Here is a 20996-nt window from a genome sequence, read left to right on the forward strand (position 1 = left end):
GTTGTCTGGCTTCTCTTCTGGCATCTGCATCTCTATCCAGTCATTGATGAAGTCAACCAGGGCTTGAGACTTAATTGCAGTACGTGGAACATACTTTAACCCATGAGACCCAAGCTCAATTGCCCACTTGGCGACTCGCCCAATGGCTTCTCTGTTTTGAATAATGTCTTCCAAAGGAGCAGAGCTAACCACAGTGATTGGATGTCCCTAAAAGTAATTCTTAAGCTTCCGGCTTGCCATGAACACCCCATATACAAGCTTCTGCCAATGTGGATATCGTTGTTTAGATTCAATTAGCACTTCACTGACGTAATAAACCGGCCATTGAACCGGATGCTCTTTGCTAGCCTCCTTGCGCTCTACCACAATAGCCACACTTACAGCTCGTGAGTTGGCAGCCACATATAACAATAGCGGCTCTTTCTCAATTGGAGCTGCCAGGACTGGCGGCTCAGCAAGCTGTGTCTTCAGATCCTCAAAAGCGGCATTTGCAGCATCACTCCAAACAAATGCATCTGTTTTCTTCATCATCTGATACAGAGGCATTGCCTTTCCCCTAATCGGATTATGAACCGGCTCAAAGCTGCAACTCGACCCGCCAGCCGCTGGACATCATTGATGCATGTTGGTTTGGCTAGGGATGTAATTGCCTTGATTTTCTCTGGGTTAGCTTCAATGCCTCTGTTGGACACCAAAAAACCCAAAAGCTTGCCGGCTGGAACTCCAAAAACACACTTGGCCGGGTTAAGCATCATCTTGTAGACCCGGAGATTATCAAAAGTCTCTTTCAGATCTGTGATCAAGGTTTCCTCTTTCCTGGATTTCACCACTATGTCACCCACATAAGCATGAACATTACGCCCAATCTGATCGTGAAGACAATTCTTCACACACCGCTGGTAACTCGCCTGGGCACTCTTAAGCCCGAAAGGCATAAACACATAGCAGAAAGCTCCAAAGGGAGTAATAAAAGTTGTCTTCTCCTGATCTTTGATTGCCATCTTAATCTGATGATAACCGGAATAAGCATCCAAGAAACTCAAACGTGCGCAACCCACAGTAGCATCAATGATTTGATCAATACGAGGGAGAGCAAAAGGATCAGCCGGACAAGCTTTATTTGGGTCGGTGTAATCCACACACATACGCCAGGTGCCATTCTTTTTTAGTACAAGCACTGGGTTAGCTAACCACTCCGGGTGAAAGACGTCCACAATGAACACGGCTGCTAAGATCCGGGCCACCTCTTCTCCAATGGCCTCGCGCCTGTCCTCATTGAACCGTCAGAGAAACTGTCGGACAGGTTTGAACTTTGGATCAATATTAAGAGTGTGCTCAGCGAGTTCTCTTGGGACACCCGGCATGTCTGAAGGTTTCCATGCAAAGTTGTCCCGGTTCTCACGGATGAACTCGATGAGCGCGCTTTCCTATTTTGGATCCAAGTTTGCGCTGATGATGAACTGTTTGGATGAGTCGCCAGGCACAAAGTCAACCATCTTAATGTCATCAGCTGATTGGAATTTCAATACCGACTCATGCATCGTTGTTGGTTTCTTTAATGACGTCATGTCTGCCGGGTCAACATGATCCTTGTAAAATTTTAACTCCTCTGTTGCACAAACAGATTCAGCATAGGCAGCATCACCTTCTTCACACTCCAAGGCTATCTTCCAGCTCCCATGTACTGTAATGGTGCCTTTATGACCCACATCTTGAGCTGCAAATACACGTAACACGGCCAAGCCATGAACTTGGCATAAGCCGGCCGCCCAAACAGAGCATGATATGGGCTCTTGATCTTAACCACCTCAAAGGTTAATTTTTCCGCTCTGGAGTCATACTCATCCCCAAAGGCTACTTCCAGCTCAATCTTACCAACTGGGTATGCCGACTACTAGGTACCACACCGTGAAAAACAGTGTTGGATTGTTTAAGATTTTTATCAGTCAATCCCATCCGGTGGAACGTCTCATAGTAGAGGATGTTGATGCTGCTGCCTCCATCCATCAGTACCTTAGTAAACTTGTATCCACCAACTTGAGGTGCCACTACTAAAGCCAAGTGACCTGGATTATCAACCCGGGGCAGGTGATCCTCTCTGCTCCACACAATAGGCTGCTCTGACCAACGTAGATAACGTGGAACTGCTGGCTCAACAGCATTGATGGCTCTCTTGTGAAGTTTTTGGTCCCTCTTACATAAACTGGATGTAAATACATGATATTGCCCACTACTCAGCTGCTTCGGGTTGCTCTGATAACCGGACTGCTGCTACTGATTACCCTGGCCGGGTTGGTGATTATATCCTCCTTGGTGACCAGGATAACCCTGACCGTGAAAACCTCCTCCGCCTGAACCGGCGCCCAGGCCCTGGAAGCCGCCTCCACCAGAACCGCCACCCAGGCCGTGACCCCCATCAAACGCATTTGAATTTTAAAATGCCTTCATGATCGTGCAATCCTTCCACAAGGGGGTTGTCTGTCCTTGCGCCTTTGATTACCCCCCTACGCATTAGTATTAGCAACAAACTCATCAGCCTTACGTTTATTACCACCCTGATTTGTCGGGTTATGCTGGTGACCCTTGCAGTTGCCATTCTTCTTTCCCTTCGTTGCCTTTTCTTCGTCAGACACTGGGTCCTTGGTGGTGTCAGAATCAGCATACTTGACAAGAGCCGCCATCAATGTTCCCATGTCATTACAGTCACGTTTGAGCCACCCCAGCTTCTGCTTCAGAGGTTCAAAACGGCAATTTTTCTCCAACATTAAAACTGCTGAGCCGGCATCCATCTTATCAGATGAATGTATTACCTCCTTGACCCGGCGCACCCAATGGGTTGTAGATTCACCATCCTCTTGCTTGCAGATGGTCAAGTCCACACTCGACATTGGCTGCTTACACGTGTCCTTAAAGTTCTGGATGAGCCATGCTTTCAACTCTGCCCATGAGCCAATAGAATTGGGTGGCAATCCCTTCAACCAAGTCCGAGCTGTTCCATCCAACATCATGGTAAAATAATTGGCCATTGCGGCGTCGATAACCTCCAATAGTTCCATAGCCATCTCATAACTCTCAATCCAAGCCCCCGGCTGTAGGTCAGCCATGTAATTAGGCACCTTACGAGGCCCCTTGAAATCCTTTGGCAACCGCTCATTGCGTATGGATGGTACCAAGCAAGGTACGCCTCCAGTTCTTGTGGCCACTCCTGCCTCAACCGAGGTTGCTGGATAAGCCAGAAAGGTTTGATGAGCCGCCTGCTCTGCCGCCATTTGAGCCGCTTGTTTCACCTCTTGACGAATCCTCTCTTGATCCGCCAAGTTGAGGGCTCCAGCCCCGCACCGGCTCATGCCTATATGGCCGGTTGTGGCGTTGAGCATTACTTGACATCTCTGCAGACTCCATGTGCCTACTGTAACTCGGGCTCCGTCTCGGGCGAGGAGTTGAATGGATCCTGTCTCGACTGTAGGAGTATGCATCCTACTAGGCCAGAGCTGTCTGAAGTAGTTCTCTTACCCTCCGGGTTTCAATTGCTGCTAGCGAGTCGCCTTCCATTGGGAGAGCCGCCAAATGAGCCGACACTGCGATGAGGTTTTCCAGAGGGTTGGAGAAGTGACCCGGAGGTGTTGACACATAACGAGGAGGAGCTGTATTTATACGAGGTGGATCCATGGCGCATGCCTGAACTGGTGCACCGGGTTTCGTGACCCGGTTTGCCTCCGGCGGGTTGCTCCCCCAGCCCCGGGTGTATGGAACAGGTTCCTCAGATCTAGCGTTAGAGGCAGACGCGACTGAGTTTTCTGATGCCTCCTCCTCATGACCTTGTTTGATGCTTTAAGATCCACCGAGAGCTGGAAAGTTTCTGCTTGAAGTTGCTGAGCACGAGCATCCAGAGCTGCTTGTTCTGCTGCCATCCGGGTTTCCTCTGCGAATAGATTTTCCTTAGCTTGCACCATCTCCTCCCGCACGCGTGCCACTTCTGCGTCATGCTGGGCTTTATCCGCCGGCTCTACCACGGCGGTTAACAGAGTCGTCAACCTACCCATGAGGTCCATTAGAATCTGAGCCGGGGGCGGGCGGGGTCTCCTGACCCGGCAGCTGCCGACCCGGTAGTTGCTGCTGCTGCTGGGGTAGAGTTCTGCCCGGGCTGCGTCCCTGCCATGAAGACTCCGGCCCAATTCGGTAGGTCAAGGGGGTCCGAAATACTACTGCCATCGGAGCAGCCCCCGAGCATGCCGTCTTGCAGCTGGTACAACGAGTCCATCTCACCTGTTGATGATGCAGTATCAGAGCAGATGGTCGTCTCTCCGCCTTCCACTGATCCTTCGGAGTATTCACCACCGTGGATGCAGCCTACGAAGGCATGCTTCACGATAGATTGAACACGGGTGGTCCTGGAGCGCTGAGCCATTTCGATGAGGTTGGTGTGGACGTCCGGCTCAGGGCCCGACTCGCCGATCTGGCCGGTGAAGACGTGAATTCCGCCGAAGGGGACCCGGTAACCGTACTCGATTGAGCCGGCCTCGGGGCCCCAGCCTTCGTCGTCGATGTAGAGCTTGCCGCAACGACTCTTGGTCATCCGGCCCACAGCGTATCCCTTGAGCCCTTCGAAGTTGCCCTTCAAGAACTCAAATCCACCGTGCGCTGGCCCCACGGTGGGCGCCAACTGTCGTGGAGTTGACACGGTAGATGTCCTATAGCAAGGACTTAGTCGTAGGGCCATCACACTAGGAAGCTTAAAGGGGTTGATCGGGACAAAGGACACGAGAGAGTTTTTATACTAGTTCGGCCCCTTACGATGAAGGTAAAAGCCTACGTCTTGTTGGGATTGGTATTGCTGAGGTTTCGATTTCCAAGGGGCTCAACTCGCCGGCTTGGTTATCAATCTGGTTGTTTCTTACCCTAAGTCGCCACCAGGTCGTCCCCTTATATACAAGGAGTTGACGCCTGGTGGCCTGCAGAGTCCCGGCCAGCTCATAGTCGTATCTGGCTCGCTGACTTCCTTTACATGCCTTTCTTTACAAGTCTTTCCTTACATACAGCGGATTACAATATCGGGCCTTAAGCCGACCCCAGGCCCTTGGGCCTTCTATATGTTTAATAAACTATCATCTTGAATGTTTACTGGGCTTCTTATGTAACCTGCCATCAGGGCTGACCCGGCCCCTCCTGGGTGGGTCATACTGGTAGTAATATCCCCAATAGTTCCCATGCTCCCAAACCCTAGATCTCAGAGGTTGAATTTCTGGCTAAGTCTTTTTCTTTGTTAAATTTTATGCCTCTGTTCGACATGCCATAACTCTGTCATCGTAGCTCCGTTTCGTGCGCATAATATATAAAAATGTTCGTCATGATGTGCTCTTCATTTTGTTCCATTGTGCCATGCTTGTTTGAGTCAATCTTGATGCCGAAATGACTGTTGCGAGAGTGTTATAAAATGTTAGTTCCTGTTTCTTAGCAGATTATGAGCATGTGTCATTTTTGCAATATTTATTGTGTGCTGCATATGGGCATGAGCTCTACATGTGTTTTGGGCTATGCCATGGCATCTTTACAGGGGTGTATGCCATGTATTTTTGTGATCAATGTGGTGACTAGCACAAGCATGCAAAGTAGCTCTCGTAATATTGCTGATTTCAGGGACTTAGAATTTCACTGTCATTTCCCTACTGTTATTTGTATGCCATGTATTCATGTTGCTACAGTGAGAGCCATGCTTCTTTTGAGTATGTTAATTAAGGATGATTTTGGCATATAGTTATGCTCTATCCAACCAAGTCCCTGTTTGCATTTATGGAGTGCCCTAGCATGACTCAATATGGCTCTACTTTTGCTATAAAATGTTCCTGGCAGATTGTTTATGTGTTAATCAATTTTGCCAAGGTTGTTGTAGTTGATCCAAGCATGCTATAGACTTGCTATTGCCTTGGTTAGCTTCTCGAACATGTATTCTTGCTGGTAGTATGCTTAGCTTGTCATGCAATGCCTTGTGTTGAGTGAATCGATCTTGCAAAGAGGCCTTCATAATTCTGTTTTTGCCATGCTCAGTTTTCTGCTAAGTCTGAATCTGTTAACGAAACTTGCTATGTTTACATGGGTGCCATCATATCTTCTAATCCTTTTTGGTTTATGGTCAGTAAGGGAGTTTTTTTCTATGCTTTGATTAGATTCATTCCATTCCTTGTATTTCTATGTTCTTTTCCTGTAGCATGTTGTTATCTGGCTCTAAACATTGCTTCCTGATGTTAATTCCTGACATGTTATTTTCACTAAGTCTGTGAAGCTGATATCTTTTGCCCTTTTGCCATGCTTGTTTGAACCTGCTCTTTTGTGATTTAGCCATAGCTCAGTGTTCATCTTTTGTCAAGAATCTTGAGTAGATCACTACCATGTGCTTTTTGGCTATGTTGGAGTGCAGTAGCTTAGTTTCTTGTTGCACTCTAGATGGCATCGTGCTGTTAATCGCAGAATTGTGCCATTGTTGTTTTGCTTGCCATTTGGAAACCGTGCATCCGATTCCGGTGATCTTTATATCAATTTCGATCGAAATAAACTCATCTTTCCATCGGCACTCGTGGGTTGCCAAGTTGAGGCCTGGTTCAATCTTTTCCTTCTGGAGCACGCATATCCATTGCATATCACATCCCGCATATCATGCCATGTTTTGCATCATGTTGCTTGCGCATTGCACTATGGTTGATTTTTGATTCCTTTGCTTGTGTTCTTGCTTTGGGTAGAGCCAGGAGACGATTACGTGATCGAGGAACCCGTTGAGTACGCTTACGAGGATCAAGTTTTTGTCAACTCGGAGAACTTTGCAGGCAAGATGACCATACCCTCGAAATCACTTCTATCTTTGCTTGCTAGTTGTTTGCTCCATTGCTATGCCACGATACCTACCAATTTCTATATCATGCCTCCCATATTTCCATGTCAAACCTCTGACCCACCTATCCTAGCAAACCGTTGTTTGGCTATGTTACCACTTTTGCTCAGCCCCTCTTATAGCGTTGCTAGTTGCAGGTGAAGATGGAGTTTGTTCCATGTTGGAACATGGTTATTGTTGAGATATCATTATTATTATAGCTTGTTTACTTTAATGCACCTATATACTAGGTAAAGGGTGGAAGGCTCGGCCTTGTGCCTGGTGTTTTGTCACACTCTTGCCGCCCTAGTTTCCGTCATACCGGTGTTATGTTCCTTGATTTTGCGTTCCTTACAGGGTTGGGTTATAATGGGAACCCCTTGATAGTTCGTCTTGAATAAAACTCCTCCAGCAAGGGCCAACCTTGGTTTTTCCATTTGCCACCTAAACTTTTTTCCCTTGGGTTCCGCGGACTCAAGGTTCATCTTTATTTTAAACCCCCGGGCTAGTGCTTCTCTGAGTGTTGGTCCAAACTAGAGTCCTTTGCAGCGCCCCCTCGGGGAAACTCGATGTTTGGTTTTAGTTGTACGGAGCGCTCATCCGGTGTGCCCTGAGAACGAGATACGTGCGACTCCTATCGGGATTTGTCGGCACATCGGGCGTCTTTGCTGGTCTTGTTTTACCACTTTCGAAATGTCTTGTAACCGGGATTCCGAGTCTGATCGGGTCTTCCTAGGAGAAGGAATATCCTTCGTTGACTGTGAGAGCTTGTGATGGGCTAAGTTGGGACACCCCTGCAGGGTTTTGAACTTTCGAAAGCCATGCCCATGGTTATGGGTAGATGGGAATTTGTTAATGTCCGGTTGTAGAAAACTTGAAACTTAGGCTGCCCGTAATGGGAGTATCATAGGTAGTATCATGCATGCCAACTAAGCAATTTTGATGAAGTGGCATAAAATTAAATGAAGAAAGAGAGGCTTGAGTATCATATCATGATACCGTATCATATTAAATGATGTGCTACTTTGTGTCATGCATGGCAATAAATGTAGTCCTCTATAATACCAACATATGATACTATGCATTAGGGATGTAGTATCATAGACTAGTATCATATGCATGATACTACTATATGATACTCCCCATTACAACCAGCCTTAACGTAATTAAAATGAATCAAGCACGTGTGTAGCTATGATGGTCTCTTTTCGGCGGAGTCCGGGAAGAGAACACGGTCTTGTGTTATGCTTGAACGTAAGTAGTTTCAGTATCACTTCTTGATCTTATAGCTTCTAGACCGTGCTTTGTTTCTCTTCTTGCTCTCATTTGCGTAAGTTAGTCACCATATATGCTAGTGCTTGCTGCAGATCCACTTCACTACCTTTTCCTACCCATAAGCTCAAATAGTCTTGATCGCGAGGGTGTGAGATTGTTGAGTCCCCGTGACTCACAGATTACTTCAAAATAGATGCATGTGCCGAGGATGCCAGTGCAGGGGATGCTACCGAACTCAACTGGGTGTTCGACGAGGATTCGGGACGTTACTATGTGTCCTTTCCGGACAATCAGTAGTGGAGCCTAGTTGGGGCGATCGGGGATCTATGCAATTGGGGTTGTCTTTCTTTATTTGGTTCCGTAGTCGGACCTTGATTGTATTCTGGATGATGTAATGCTATATTTATGTATTGTGTGAAGTGGTGATTGTAAGCCAACTCTTTATCCCTTTCTTACTCAGTACATGGGATGTGTAAAGATTACCCCTCTTGCGACATGCCTACTATGCGGTTATGCCTGTAAGTCATGCTCCGACATGTGCGAGATATAGCCGCATCGTGGGTGTTACACGCTTAGTATAGGTGAAGGCTAGAAAGAGACTGGGAAGCGACTAGCTAGAGAGCGACAACAGTCATGAATATGCATTAAAATTAATCGACACAGAATGCAAGCATGAGTAGGATATAATGCACCATGAACATAAATATCGTAGAGGCTATGTTGATTTTGTTTCAACTACATGCATGAACATGTGCCAAGTCAAGCCACTCGAATCGTTCAAAAGAGGATACCACCTTATCATACCACATCACAGCCATTTTAATAGCATGTTGGCATGCAAGGTAAACCATTATAAGCTCCTAGCTAATTAAGCATGGCATAAGAAACTATGATCTCTAGTTGTCATTGCAAACATGTTTATTCATAATAAGCTGAATCAGGAACGATGAACTAATCATATTTACAAAAACAAGAGAGGTCGAGTTCATACCAGCTTTTCTCATCTCAGTCAGTCCATCATATATCGTCATAATTGCCTTTCACTTGCACGACCGAATGATGTGGATAATAATAATAGTGCACGTGCATTGGACGAATCTGGAATCTGCAAGCATTCAATAAACAGGAGAAGACAAGGCAATATGGGCTCTTTTGTCAGATCAATAATACTACATATAAGAGCCACTTCAACAATTTAATCATGGTCTTCTCCTATCGACCCCCAAAGAAAAGAAAAGAAATAAAACTATTTACACGGGAAAGCTCCCAACAAGCAAAAGAAGAACATGAAATCTTTTTGGGTTTTCTTTTTAATTACTACTTCAAGCATGGAAATTAAAACTAGCTAAAAGCTACAACTAATTTTTTGGTTTTTCTTAAGGTTTATTAAGCACACAAGAAGAAAGCGTAAAAAGAGAAAATAAACTAGCATGGATATTACAATGAAAAAGTATTAGCGCCGACATCTAGCAATGAGTGTGTAAACATGAATATAATGTCGGTGAGAAATACGTACTCCCCCAAGCTTAGGCTTTTGGCCTACGTTGGTCTAATGCCACGGATGGCCTGACGGATATCCAAAGTTGTAGCTGGGGTCGTACTGAGATGCAGCAGTCATTGCATCGTGGGCTGTAGCTTGGAGGTGAGCTATCTCAGCTCTCCTCTTATACTCTTCCGCCTCCTCTCTGGTTATAGAATATCTCCATTTTGCCTGAAAGTCAAAGAAAGAGGTGATAGGTGCGTCATCTCCTCACAAAGGGGCTAGTGAGATAGTGGTACTGACAGCACTTTTCTTCCTCGAAGCTCACAAGATCAGCGTTATGCAAATTTGCGTTAAATTCTTCCTTAATTCCTACTCGATCCATGAATTCCTCTGAAGGCCATTCACAAGGCCGCACTAGACCATCCCTTGGTGGCTCATTGTTAGCATCACGCATTGTAAGCCTAGGTCCTTGCTTTCTTGAAGGACCACCTTTGTACATTTTCCTAAACATATTTCTTCCTTTGAAAAATTTCTGAAATTTTTAGTAACTTTAAAATAGAAGTGAACCAAACTCAATAAAATTGATAGCAACTACTCCTACAAGTGCCTAGAGCCCATATCATGCATTAGAACTACTTGGAACCATATAAATTTGACATGCAAGTTCAAGAATAGGGTCACCTAAGCAGCAAAAATATGCAATGAATAAAGCACTAGAACAAAAACTAGTTGGACTAATGGAGGAGTCACATACCAAGGAACAATCCCCCCAAGCAGTTTTGTGAGAGGTGCTTTGAGCAAGGAGATCGAAAATGGCAGCAAAATGAGCTTGGACTCGGGTTTGAGCTGGATAATGGTGTTTGTGGGAGGAAGAAGGAGTATGTGGGTGCAGGAATAAGTGGAGGAGGGCCACCGTGGGCCCATGAGGCAGGGGCGCGCCAAGGGGGGTAGGGCGCGCCCTCCACCATCGTGGCCAGGTGGATGCCCCCCTACTGTGTTCTCAGTGCCAAATATTCTCAAATATTCCAGAAAAAATCATATTTACATTTCAGGGCATTTGGAGAACTTTTATTTTCGGGGTATTCTTATATTGCACGGATAATTCAGATAACAGACAGAAAATACTATTTTATTTAATATAAATAACAGAAAGTAAAAGGAGGGTATAGAGAGTTGTGTTTTCTAAATTCATCCATCTCATGATCATCAAAAGGAATCCATTAACAAGGTTGATCAAGTCTTGTTAACAAACTCATTACGAATAACATGGAACCGGAGAATTTTTGAATAACACTAGGTTACCTCAACGGGGATATGCACATCCCCAACAATAAGAATATCATATTTCTTCTTGACAGTAGGAAGAGGAAATTCAAAACCTCCAAAAATAATCAATGGAATTTTTCCAATAGAATTGATACTGTGGACTTGAGGTTGTTTCCTTGGAAAGTGTACCGTATGCTCATTACCATTAACATGAAAAGTGACGTTGCCTTTGTTGCAATCAATAACAGCCCCTGCAGTATTCAAAAAGGGTCTTCCAAGAATAATGGACGTACTATCGTCCCCGGGAATATCAAGAATAACAAAGTCCGTTAAAATAATAACGTTTGCAACCACAACAGGCACATCCTCACAAATACCGACAGGTATAGCAGTTGATTTATCAGCCATTTGCAAAGATATTTCAGCAGGTGTCAACTTATTCAAATCAAGTCTACGATATAAAGAGAGAGGCATGGCACTAACACCGGCTCCAAGATCACATAAAGCAGTTTTAACATAGTTTCCTTTAATGGAGCATGGTATAGTGGCTACTCCTGGATCTCCAAGTTTCTTTGGTATTCCACCCTTAAAAGTATAATTAGCAAGCATGGTGGAAATTTTAGCTTCTGGTATCTTTCTTTTATTACTAACAATTTCTTTCATGTACTTAGCATAAGGATTCATTTTAAGCATATCAGTTAATCGCATACGAAAAAAGATAGGTCTAATCATTTCTGCAAAGCGCTCAAAATCCTCATCATCCTTTTTCTTGGATGGTTTGGGAGGAAAAGGCATGGGTTTTTGAACCCATGGTTCTCTTTCTTTACCATGCTTCCTACCAACAAAGTCTCTCTTATCATAACATTGATGCTTTGATTGTGGGTTATCAAGGTCAACAGCAGGTTCAATTTCTATATCATTATCATTGCTAGGTTGAGCATCAACATGAACATTATCATTAACATTATCACTAGTTTCAGGTTCATTACCAGATTGTGTTTCAGCATCAGAAATAGAAATATCATTTGGATTGTCAGGTGTTTCAACAATAGGTTCACTAGAAGCATGCAAAGTCCTATCATTTTTCTTTTTCTTCGTTTTAGAAGGACTAGGTGTATCTATATTATTTCTCTGAGAATCTTGCTCAGTTCTCTTAGAGTGGCCTTCAGGATACAAAGGTTTCTGAGTCATTTTACCAATTCTAGTAGCCACTCTAACAGCATAATCATTATTCTTACTATTCAATTCATTGAGCAAATCATTTTTGAGCTTTAAGTAGTTGTTCTACTTGAGTGGTAACCATAGAAGCATGTTTACTAATAAGTTTAAGTTCACCTTTGACATTAGCCATATTATCTCCCAAGTGTTCAAGCATATCAGCATTGCATTTTAATTCTCTACCAAAATAAGCATTGAAGTCTTCTTGCTTAACCATAAATTTATCAAACTCATCTAAGCATGGTCTAGCAAACTTAGTAAATGGGGTTTCAACTTTATCATATCTATAGAGATAATTTACCTTTACTACCTGTGTCGAGTTATCAAGACCATGTATTTATTCAATAGGGGGTGGGTTAAAATTATGCATTTCTTTGACAGGCGGTAAATTAAGACCATGTATTTTTTCAATAGGAGGTAAATTCTTAACATCTTCAGCTTTAATACCCTTTTCTTTCATGGATTTCTTTGCCTCTTGCATATCTTCAGGACTGAGAAATAGAACACCTCTCTTCTTCGGAGTTGGTTTAGGAACAGGCTCAGGAAGTGTCCAATTATTTTCATTAGTCAACATATTATTTAATATAATTTCAGCTTCATCCGTTGTTCTTTCCTTGAAAACAGAACCAGCACAACTATCCAGGTAATCTCTAGAAACATTGGTTAGTCCATTATAGAAGATATCAAGTATTTCATTTTTCTTAAGAGGATAATCAGGCAAAGCATTAAGTAATTGGAGAAGCCTCCCCCAAGCTTGTGGGAGACTCTCTTCTTCAATTTGCACAAAATTATATATATCCCTTAAAGCAGCTAGTTTCTTATGAGCAAGGAAATATTTAGCAGAAAAGTAGTAAATCATATCCTGGGGACTACGCACACAACCAGGATCAAGAGAATTAAACCATACCATAGCATCACCCTTTAATGAGAATGGAAATATTTTAAGGATATAAAAGTAATGAGTTCTCTCATCATTAGTGAACAGGGTGGCTATATCATTTAGTTTAGTAAGATGTGACACAACAGTTTCAGATTCATAGCCATAAAAAGGATCAGATTCTACCAAAGTAATTATGTCAGGATCAATAGAGAATTCATAATCCTTATCAGTAACACAGATAGGTGAAGTAGCAAAAGCAGGGTCAGGTTTCATTCTAGCATTAAGGGATTGCTGCTTCGATTTATCTAATAACCTCTTTAGATCATATCTATCATTGCAAGCAAGAATAGCTCTAGCAGATTCTTCATCCAGAATGTAACCCTCAGGAGCAACAGGAAATTCATATTTATTAGGGGGAGAGTCTTCATCATCACTTTCATCAATATTATCAGTTTCAATAATTTCATTCTCTCTAGCCCTAGCAAGTTGTTCATCAAGAAATTCACCAAGTGGCATAGTAGTATCAAGCATAGAAGTAGTTTCATCATAAGTATCATGCATTGCAGAAGTGGCATCATCAATAATATGCGATATATCAGAATCAATAGCAGAAGCAAGTTTAGGTGTCGCAAGCATACTCAAAACAGAAGGTGAATCAAGTGCAGAGCTAGATGGCGGTTCCTTACCTCCCCTCGTAGTTGAGGGATAAATCTTGATTTTTGGATCTTTCGAGTTCTTCATAATGATAAGCAGATATAAATCCCAAGTGACTCAAAGAATAGAGCTATGCTCCCCAGCAACGGCGCCAGAAAATAGTCTTGATAACCCACAAGTATAGGGGATCACAACAGTTTTTGAGGGTAGAGTATTCAAACAAAATTTATTGATTTGACACAAGGGGAGCCAAAGAATATTCTCAAGTATTAGCAGCTGAGTTGTCAATTCAACCACACCTAGAAACTTAATATCTGCAGCAAAGTGTTTAGTTGCAAAGTAATATGATAGTAGTGGTAGCGGTAGCAAAAGGTAATGATAGCAAAAGTAATATTTTTGGTATTTTGTAGTGATTGTAACAATAGCAACGGAAAACTAAATAAGCGAAGAACAATATATGGAAAGCTCGTAGGCTTTGGATCGGTGATAGAGAATTATGCCAGATGTGGTTCATCATGTAACATTCATAACCTAGGGTGACACAAAACTAGCTCCAATTCATCAATGTAATGTAGGCATCTATTCCAAATATAGTCATACGTGCTTATGGAAAAGAACTTGCATGACATCTTTTGTCCTACCTCCCGTGGCAGCGGGGTCCTAGCGGAAACTAAGGGATATTAAGGCCTCCTTTTAATAGAGTACCGGACCAAAGCATTAACACATAGTGAATACATGAACTCCTCAAACTACGGTCATCACCGGGAGTGGTCCCGATTATTGTCACTTCGAGGTTGCCGGATCATAACACATAGTAGGTGACTATAGACTTGCAAGATAGGATCAAGAACTCTCATATATTGATGAAAACCTAATAGGTTCATATGTGAAATCATGGCACTCGGGCCCTAGTGACAATCATTAAGCATAGCAAAGTCATAGCAACATCAATCTCAAAACATAGTGGATACTAGGGATCAAACCCTAACAAAACTAACTCAATTACATGATAAATCTCATCCAACCCATCACTGTGCAGCAAGCCTACGATGGAATTACTCACGCACAGCGGTGAGCATCATGAAATTGGTGATGGAGGATGGTTGATGATGATGATGGCGATGGATTCCCCTCTCCAGAGCCTTGAACAGACTCCAGATCAGCCCTCCCGAGAGGTTTTAGGGCTTGGCGGTGGCTCCGTATCGTAAAACACGATGAATCCTTCTCCTTTATTTTCTTTCTCCCCAAAAGTGAATATATAGAGTAGGAGTTGAGGTCGGAGGAGCTCCAGGGGGCCCACGAGGTAGGGGGCGCGCCCAGGGGGCAGGCGCGCCCCCACCCTCGTGGCTAGGGTGTGGCCCCTGGTCTTGATCTTTTGCCAGTATTTTTTATTATTTCCAAAAAGACGCTCCATGGAGTTTCAGGTCATTCCGAGAAGTTTTATTTTTGCACATAAATAACACCATGGCAATTCTGCTGAAAACAGCGTCAGTCCGGGTTAGTTCCATTCAAATCGTGCAAGTTAGAGTCCAAAAAAAGGGCAAAAGTGTTTGGAAAAGTAGATATGATGGAGACGTATCAGCTTGCTACCCTACGTTCCGCTACATCAGCTAGGGTAGTAAAGGGAGAACTACTACGATTGTGCCTTGGTTTACCCAGAGGAGCACCTCAGTAGAGATAGCCGAAAACTGACTATCATGATGTGGCGAGAGCCGGTTAGCTCTTCAGAGGTCTCAAATCGTTAGATATTTTTCCGTATTAGGCGAGGGATTGGTACTTCCCCGATCAGGTGTTTATAGCTTCCTAGTTAGGATACCAGGGGATGCGCCTAAATTTTTATCGTCAAACTCCTATAGCTAAGTGAGGGTGTTCATGCCGCATAGTCTGATTGCCTGGTTCTCTGCGCTAAACACCTCCTTCAAGGACCAAACAATTGGATCAAGAGTGTTTACATTATATCCCGAACACCCCCGTACTTGCTACGTGGGGGTAGAAGCCGACGACTGGCCAACTCTCAGATTTCACACAATACGGTGGCACAGGAGGTGAATTTTTTTAAACAAACCTTATATTACATAACAAAATTCGTTTCATCATGTAAGATAGAGACAACATGAAGATATTCATTCAAAAATAATGTCTTGTGCACATTGCGTCGCCACAATGCAAGACCCTTCCAGGACGTCTTCAAAATACCGCTCCGGCGTGCGGTGCTCCTTGCCTTCAGGTGGCCCCTCGGTCACAAGTTTGACGGCATCCATCTTCGCCCACCACAACTTGACGCGGGCGAAGGCCATGCGCGCGCCCTCCATGCAGGCCGACCTCTTGACGATGTCCAGCCGAGGGCAGGCACCTTCCAGCCGCTTCACGAGTCCGAAGTAGCTGCTGGGTATAACTTCGGGTGATTACCCTATGCAGCTCGGCCAGCTATTTCAGCTGATCGCTAAAGGGCAATGGATGTTCTAGCGCAAGATATTGCGACTAGAACAACTTCTTGTTAAGCTCCCTTCTTCGGCTCGGAAGAACTCCGCAGCGTCCGACACACTGCACGGTAGATCTGCAAACGCCCCTGGAGAACTCCGAATCTGGGTTACTAAGAAATACTTCTTCTTCACATACTTGCTTTGCATACTAAACGCGTTACCCGCCGCGATCTTCTTGGCCTCCTGGATCTCCTGGAGGGCACCCTGGGCTTCAACCCGGGCCGCTTCCGCGCTTTGACGAGCCTTGGCGAGTTCGGTCTCTCAAGCTGAAACATTGCACTCCAAGGTCTCATACTTCTTGACAGCGTCCTGGAGCTCTTGCTGGACCTCGTTCAACCTGGCCTTAAGTTTCTTACGAGCGGCCTGCTCCTTGACAGCTTTCCCCTCGGCTTCGGCCAGGGCCTTTTTAAGGGTATCGACCTCTGTCGTCGCTCCTACACATATCATGACACTACGGTCAATATACATCATTTATTCTTTCTGAATATATAGCGAGTCATTACATACCTTGCTGGTCTTCCAGCTGCTTCCTCGCTTGGACGAGCTCCTCCTCGGCCCGCTCTAGTCTCTTCTTTAGTCCGGAGACTTTGGAAGTGTGTGAGGTCGCGGCCAGTAACGATGCCTGCTTATTCACATCAGACACATTTATTTAGTTTCCTGCGAAATTTAATTGATCCTCTGTCCGGCTTTTTTTCAGAACACCGGACACTGTCTCAGGGGCTACTGTCTATATTGGGATTTTCCCTGTTACGTCACTTACCTCAAAACCTGTTAGTAGGCCTCTGCCGGCTTCGGTCAGTCCGCTCTTGATGGACTGAACCTTCTCAATCACCGTACCCATAAGGATACGGTGTTCTTCCACAATGGAAGCGCTTCGTAGCGCATCCAGCAGATTATCCGGTGCCTCTGGTTGGAAAGAGGTCACCGATGGAACAGGCACATGCCTTTCTTTCGAAGGAGGTTGCTTGCCGGATTCCGGAGCCGTATAGGTCCCCAGACTTGTATTCGGCTGGGGGCCGAATTGAGCAAGGCCCCCATCCCCAGTCGCCATGGGGATCTGCTCCCCCATGTGTCCGGAAGCCGAGGCTTTGCCTCTTGGCGCCACCCTGGCGGCCTTCTGGACCCCTCCCTGGCTGGGAAAGGTCCTTTGGGACAACACCTCATTGTCACCCTTGGCCGTGGGAGAGTGAGCGGCCGCCCGTGACTCACTAGCCATCGCCTTTGAATCCAATGAACCTCTTGATGAGGAGCGCTGGGAGCTGTCGTGGGCCGGACTGCAATGGCATCATTTAAACATATTAATATCATAAAGTAAGAGAGGACGGATGCATGAACACATGCGGGTTTTAGTACTTACGATGCGGCCGGAGGCTTGTTTCGGGGGCCTCGCTCCGGGCTGCTGTCGATGTCCCATGCAGAGTTATCCGCAAGGGGACCCTTCCCCCTCTTGGGCGCCCCCGCCTCCAGATTTGTGGAGGCCGACCTCTTCTTCCTCCCCTCATCAGGGGGAGAAGTGCTTTCTTCCTCCTCCTCGTCATCGTCTTCGGCGGCGGAGGAGTGAGTCTTGTCTTCGGGCGACACGTCCGAAGCTCCCTGGCGGCGGGGGCCACTCCGGACCCCCTTGGCCTTCTTCTCCGGCGCCTTATAGGGTGCCGGCACCAGCATCTTCGCCAGGAGCGGGATGACTGGTTCCTCGGGCAGCGGAGCCAAACAGTGAATCCCCTTCACCCTCTCCGTCCATTCCTGAAGAAACAATGATAATAAAGTTTAGATATCCTCCTTGAAACAAGCAAGTAGAAGATGTGTCTAGAGACGTGAAAAACTTACCGCATTGGCATGATGGGTAATATTGTGCCCGCGGTCCGAATCTATGGCCGGCGGCGTCTCGTTGCCCTTGAAGAGCAACTTCCAGGCACCTTTGTGGGAGGTTCCGAAGAGCCTCTCTAAGCTTCGGTGCTTCTTCGGATTGAACTCCCATAAAGGGCAGCTTCGGCTTTGGCATGGGAGGATCCGGCTAACCAGCATCACCTGGATTTCGTCGAAGAGCTTGATGTTTTTATCCACCATGCTTTGAATGTGCATTTGGAGCGCTATCAGCTCGTCTGACGAAGACCAATTCAGGCCCTTCTCTATCCAGGAGGTGAGCTGCATTGGGGCTCCCGACTTGAATTCAGATGCTGTAGCCCAGGTGGTGTCTCGAGGCTCTATGATGTAGAACCATAGTTTTTGCCACCCCTTGATGGTTTCCACAAAAGTACCCAGGGGCCATGTGACATTGGGCATCTTGCTCACAATGCGCCTCCGCACTCCGCGTGCAAACCGTCCACGACCTTCGGCTTCATGTTGAAGATTTTGAGCCACAGTCCAAAGTGGGGTTGGACGCGGAGGAAAGCCTCACACACGACAATGAATGCCGAGATGTTGAGGAAGGATTTTGGGGCTAGATCATGGAAATCTAGCCCGTAATAGAACATCAACCCACGGACGAAAGGGTGAAGTGGAAACCCTAGCCCGCGGACGAAATGAGGGATGAATACCACCCTCTCGTTGGGCTTTGGTGTAGGGACGATTTGCCCCTTAGTTGGAAGACGGTGGGCGATTTCCTTCGCCAGATACCCGGCCGCCCGAAGCTCAATAATATCCTTGTCCTTCACGGAGGAGGCCATCCACTTGCCTCGCCCTCCAGATCCGGACATGGCTGAGGGCTTCTTTGAGGCGGAAAGAATGAGAACTTGGGCGCTGGAGCTCGAGAATGGATGAGCAGAGAAAGAGAGAAGGTGTGGGTGAAGAAAGTGAGTCCTTATCCCCTTATAAAGGCAGTGAATATCGAATGCCTCCCCACTCGCCCTAAAACTCGCCTATTCCCAAGGGCTGTGCAAACGGCATGGTTGGATTACCCACACCCGTATTGATGAGAATCCCACAATAAGGGGACATGATCTCTGCTTTGACAAGACGTGCCAATGGAAACCGCATCTCGAAACGCAGAGCAACAAACAAAAATGGCTCAATATAATGACCGGGCAGACGTGATGTCAACTTGCAAAAGGTTGTTAGCAGATGGGACTCGTGCAATATTAGATTCTCTATGGTTGTATGTGGTGTTTGTATTGCAGATCCGAACACGTTCGTTACGTCCGAAGACTATCTTAGAGTATTCGGAAAAGGGAACCCGCCTTGCAATGCCGAAGACAATCTGCGCGCCGGACACCTCCTCATTGAAGCCTGGTTCAGGGGCTACTAAGGGAGTCCTGGACTAAGGGGTCCTCGGGCGTCCGAAGTATTGGATATGGGCCGGACTAATGGGTCGTGAAGATACAAAGGCCGAAGATTCTACCCGTGTCCGGATGGGACTCTACATGGCGTGGAAGGCCAGCTTGGCGACCAAATATGAAGAATCCTTTTTGTGTAACCGACCTTGTACAACCCTAGTCCCCTCCGGTGTCTATATAAACCGGAGGGCTTAGTCCGGATCTAGGGAGATAAAGATATATCCTCCTAATCATAGTCAGACAGGCTAGACTTTTAGGGTTTAGCCATTACGATCTCGTGGTAGATCAACTCTTGTAATACCCATATTCATCAAGATCAATCAAGTAGGAAGTAGGGTATTACCTCCATAGAGAGGGCCCAAACCTGGGTAAACATTGTGTCCCCTGTCTCCTGTTACCATCGACCTTAGACGCACAGTTCGGGACCCCCTACCCGAGATCTGCCGGTTTTGACACCGACAATGGGCATGACACACGGGTTGCAATCCATCATGCCAGCACGTTGAAGAAGGTCGATGGCGTACTGGCGCTGCGAGAGAAGCATCCCCGAAGCAGAGCGAGAGACCGAGATACCAAGGAAATAAGACAAGTCCCCGAGATCGGTCACGGAGAACTCGTAGTGAAGCTGGTTGGTGATGTGTTGTAGAAACCCGGCGCTGGACGCGGTGAGGATGATGTCGTCGATGTAGAGAAGCAGGTAGGCCATCTTGGTACCGTGCCGAAGCATGAACAGAGAAACGTCGCTCTGCAAAGCCATGAAGCCAAGGCGATGAGCGTGATGAGTGAACCGCTAGTACCACACGCGGGGCACTTGCTTGAGTCCATAGAGGGACTTTGGAGTATGCAGACGTGCTGAGGACGTGTAGGGTGGGTCAATGAAGCCGGGCGGATGCTCACAATGAACCACCTCGTCAAGATTGCCAGGGAGGAAGGCGTTCTTGACGTCCAGCTGATGAACCGGCTAAGCATGTGAGACGGCGATGCTGAGCACAACGTGGATCATGGCTGGCTTGATGACATGACTAAAAGTCTCATCGTAGTCAATACCAGGCTGCTACGAGAATCCACGGACCACCCACCTGGCCTTGTACCGTGCAAGATCATCATCAGCGCCAAACTTGTGCTTGAAGATCCACTTCCCTGAAACAACATTAGCACCAACCAGATGAGGAACAAGAGACCAACTGCGGTCCTGAAGAATAGCATCGTACTCCTCGGACATGGCGGCATGCCAAAGAGGGTCCCGAAGAGCAGAGCGATAAGTTTTGGGAATAGGGGATATGGAAGATTGTTCGGCCGAGAGATTGAGTTTGTCAATCGGCTGAAAAATACCACGCTTGGCGCGAGTGAGCATGTTGTGGAAATTGATGGCAGGGGCGGTGTTGTCGCGAGAGCGACGAGGAGGGGGAGGAGGTGTCAGTGGCGGTTGGGAGGGTGACCGGCTGGAGGACACTGACGGGCTCGGCTCTGGTGAGGCGGGCGCGTCGGTGATCAACGTCGGTGGCGCAGAGGCCGAGAAATGCATGGTGGATTGGGCCTTGGAGGCCGGTGCCATGCTGGGCTAGCCCGCCAGGGGCACGACGACTGCAGGTGCCAACTGCGT

General features: G+C 46.2%; 1 protein-coding gene across 1 annotated transcript; it reads right to left on the reverse strand.

The window, feature by feature from the left end:
* Nucleotides 1-12441: 12441 nt before the first annotated feature.
* Nucleotides 12442-13725, reverse strand: LOC147985533 (uncharacterized). Its single transcript, XM_087541625.1, has one exon. The coding sequence runs from the start codon at nt 13723-13725 to the stop codon at nt 12442-12444; it is 1284 nt and encodes a 427-aa protein (XP_087397751.1).
* Between the last annotated feature and the right edge of the window lie 7271 nt (nt 13726-20996).

The sequence above is a fragment of the Triticum urartu genome, chromosome 2A (assembly GCF_056163025.1).
Source record: "Triticum urartu cultivar PI428250 chromosome 2A, HENAU_Tu73, whole genome shotgun sequence".
Taxonomy (NCBI): Eukaryota; Viridiplantae; Streptophyta; class Magnoliopsida; order Poales; family Poaceae; genus Triticum; species Triticum urartu.

What these genes read in the sequence shown, in the direction of transcription:
- LOC147985533 (XM_087541625.1), bottom strand. Translation starts at nt 13,725, where the DNA reads ATGAAGAACTCGAAAGATCCAAAAATCAAGATTTATCCCTCAACTACG.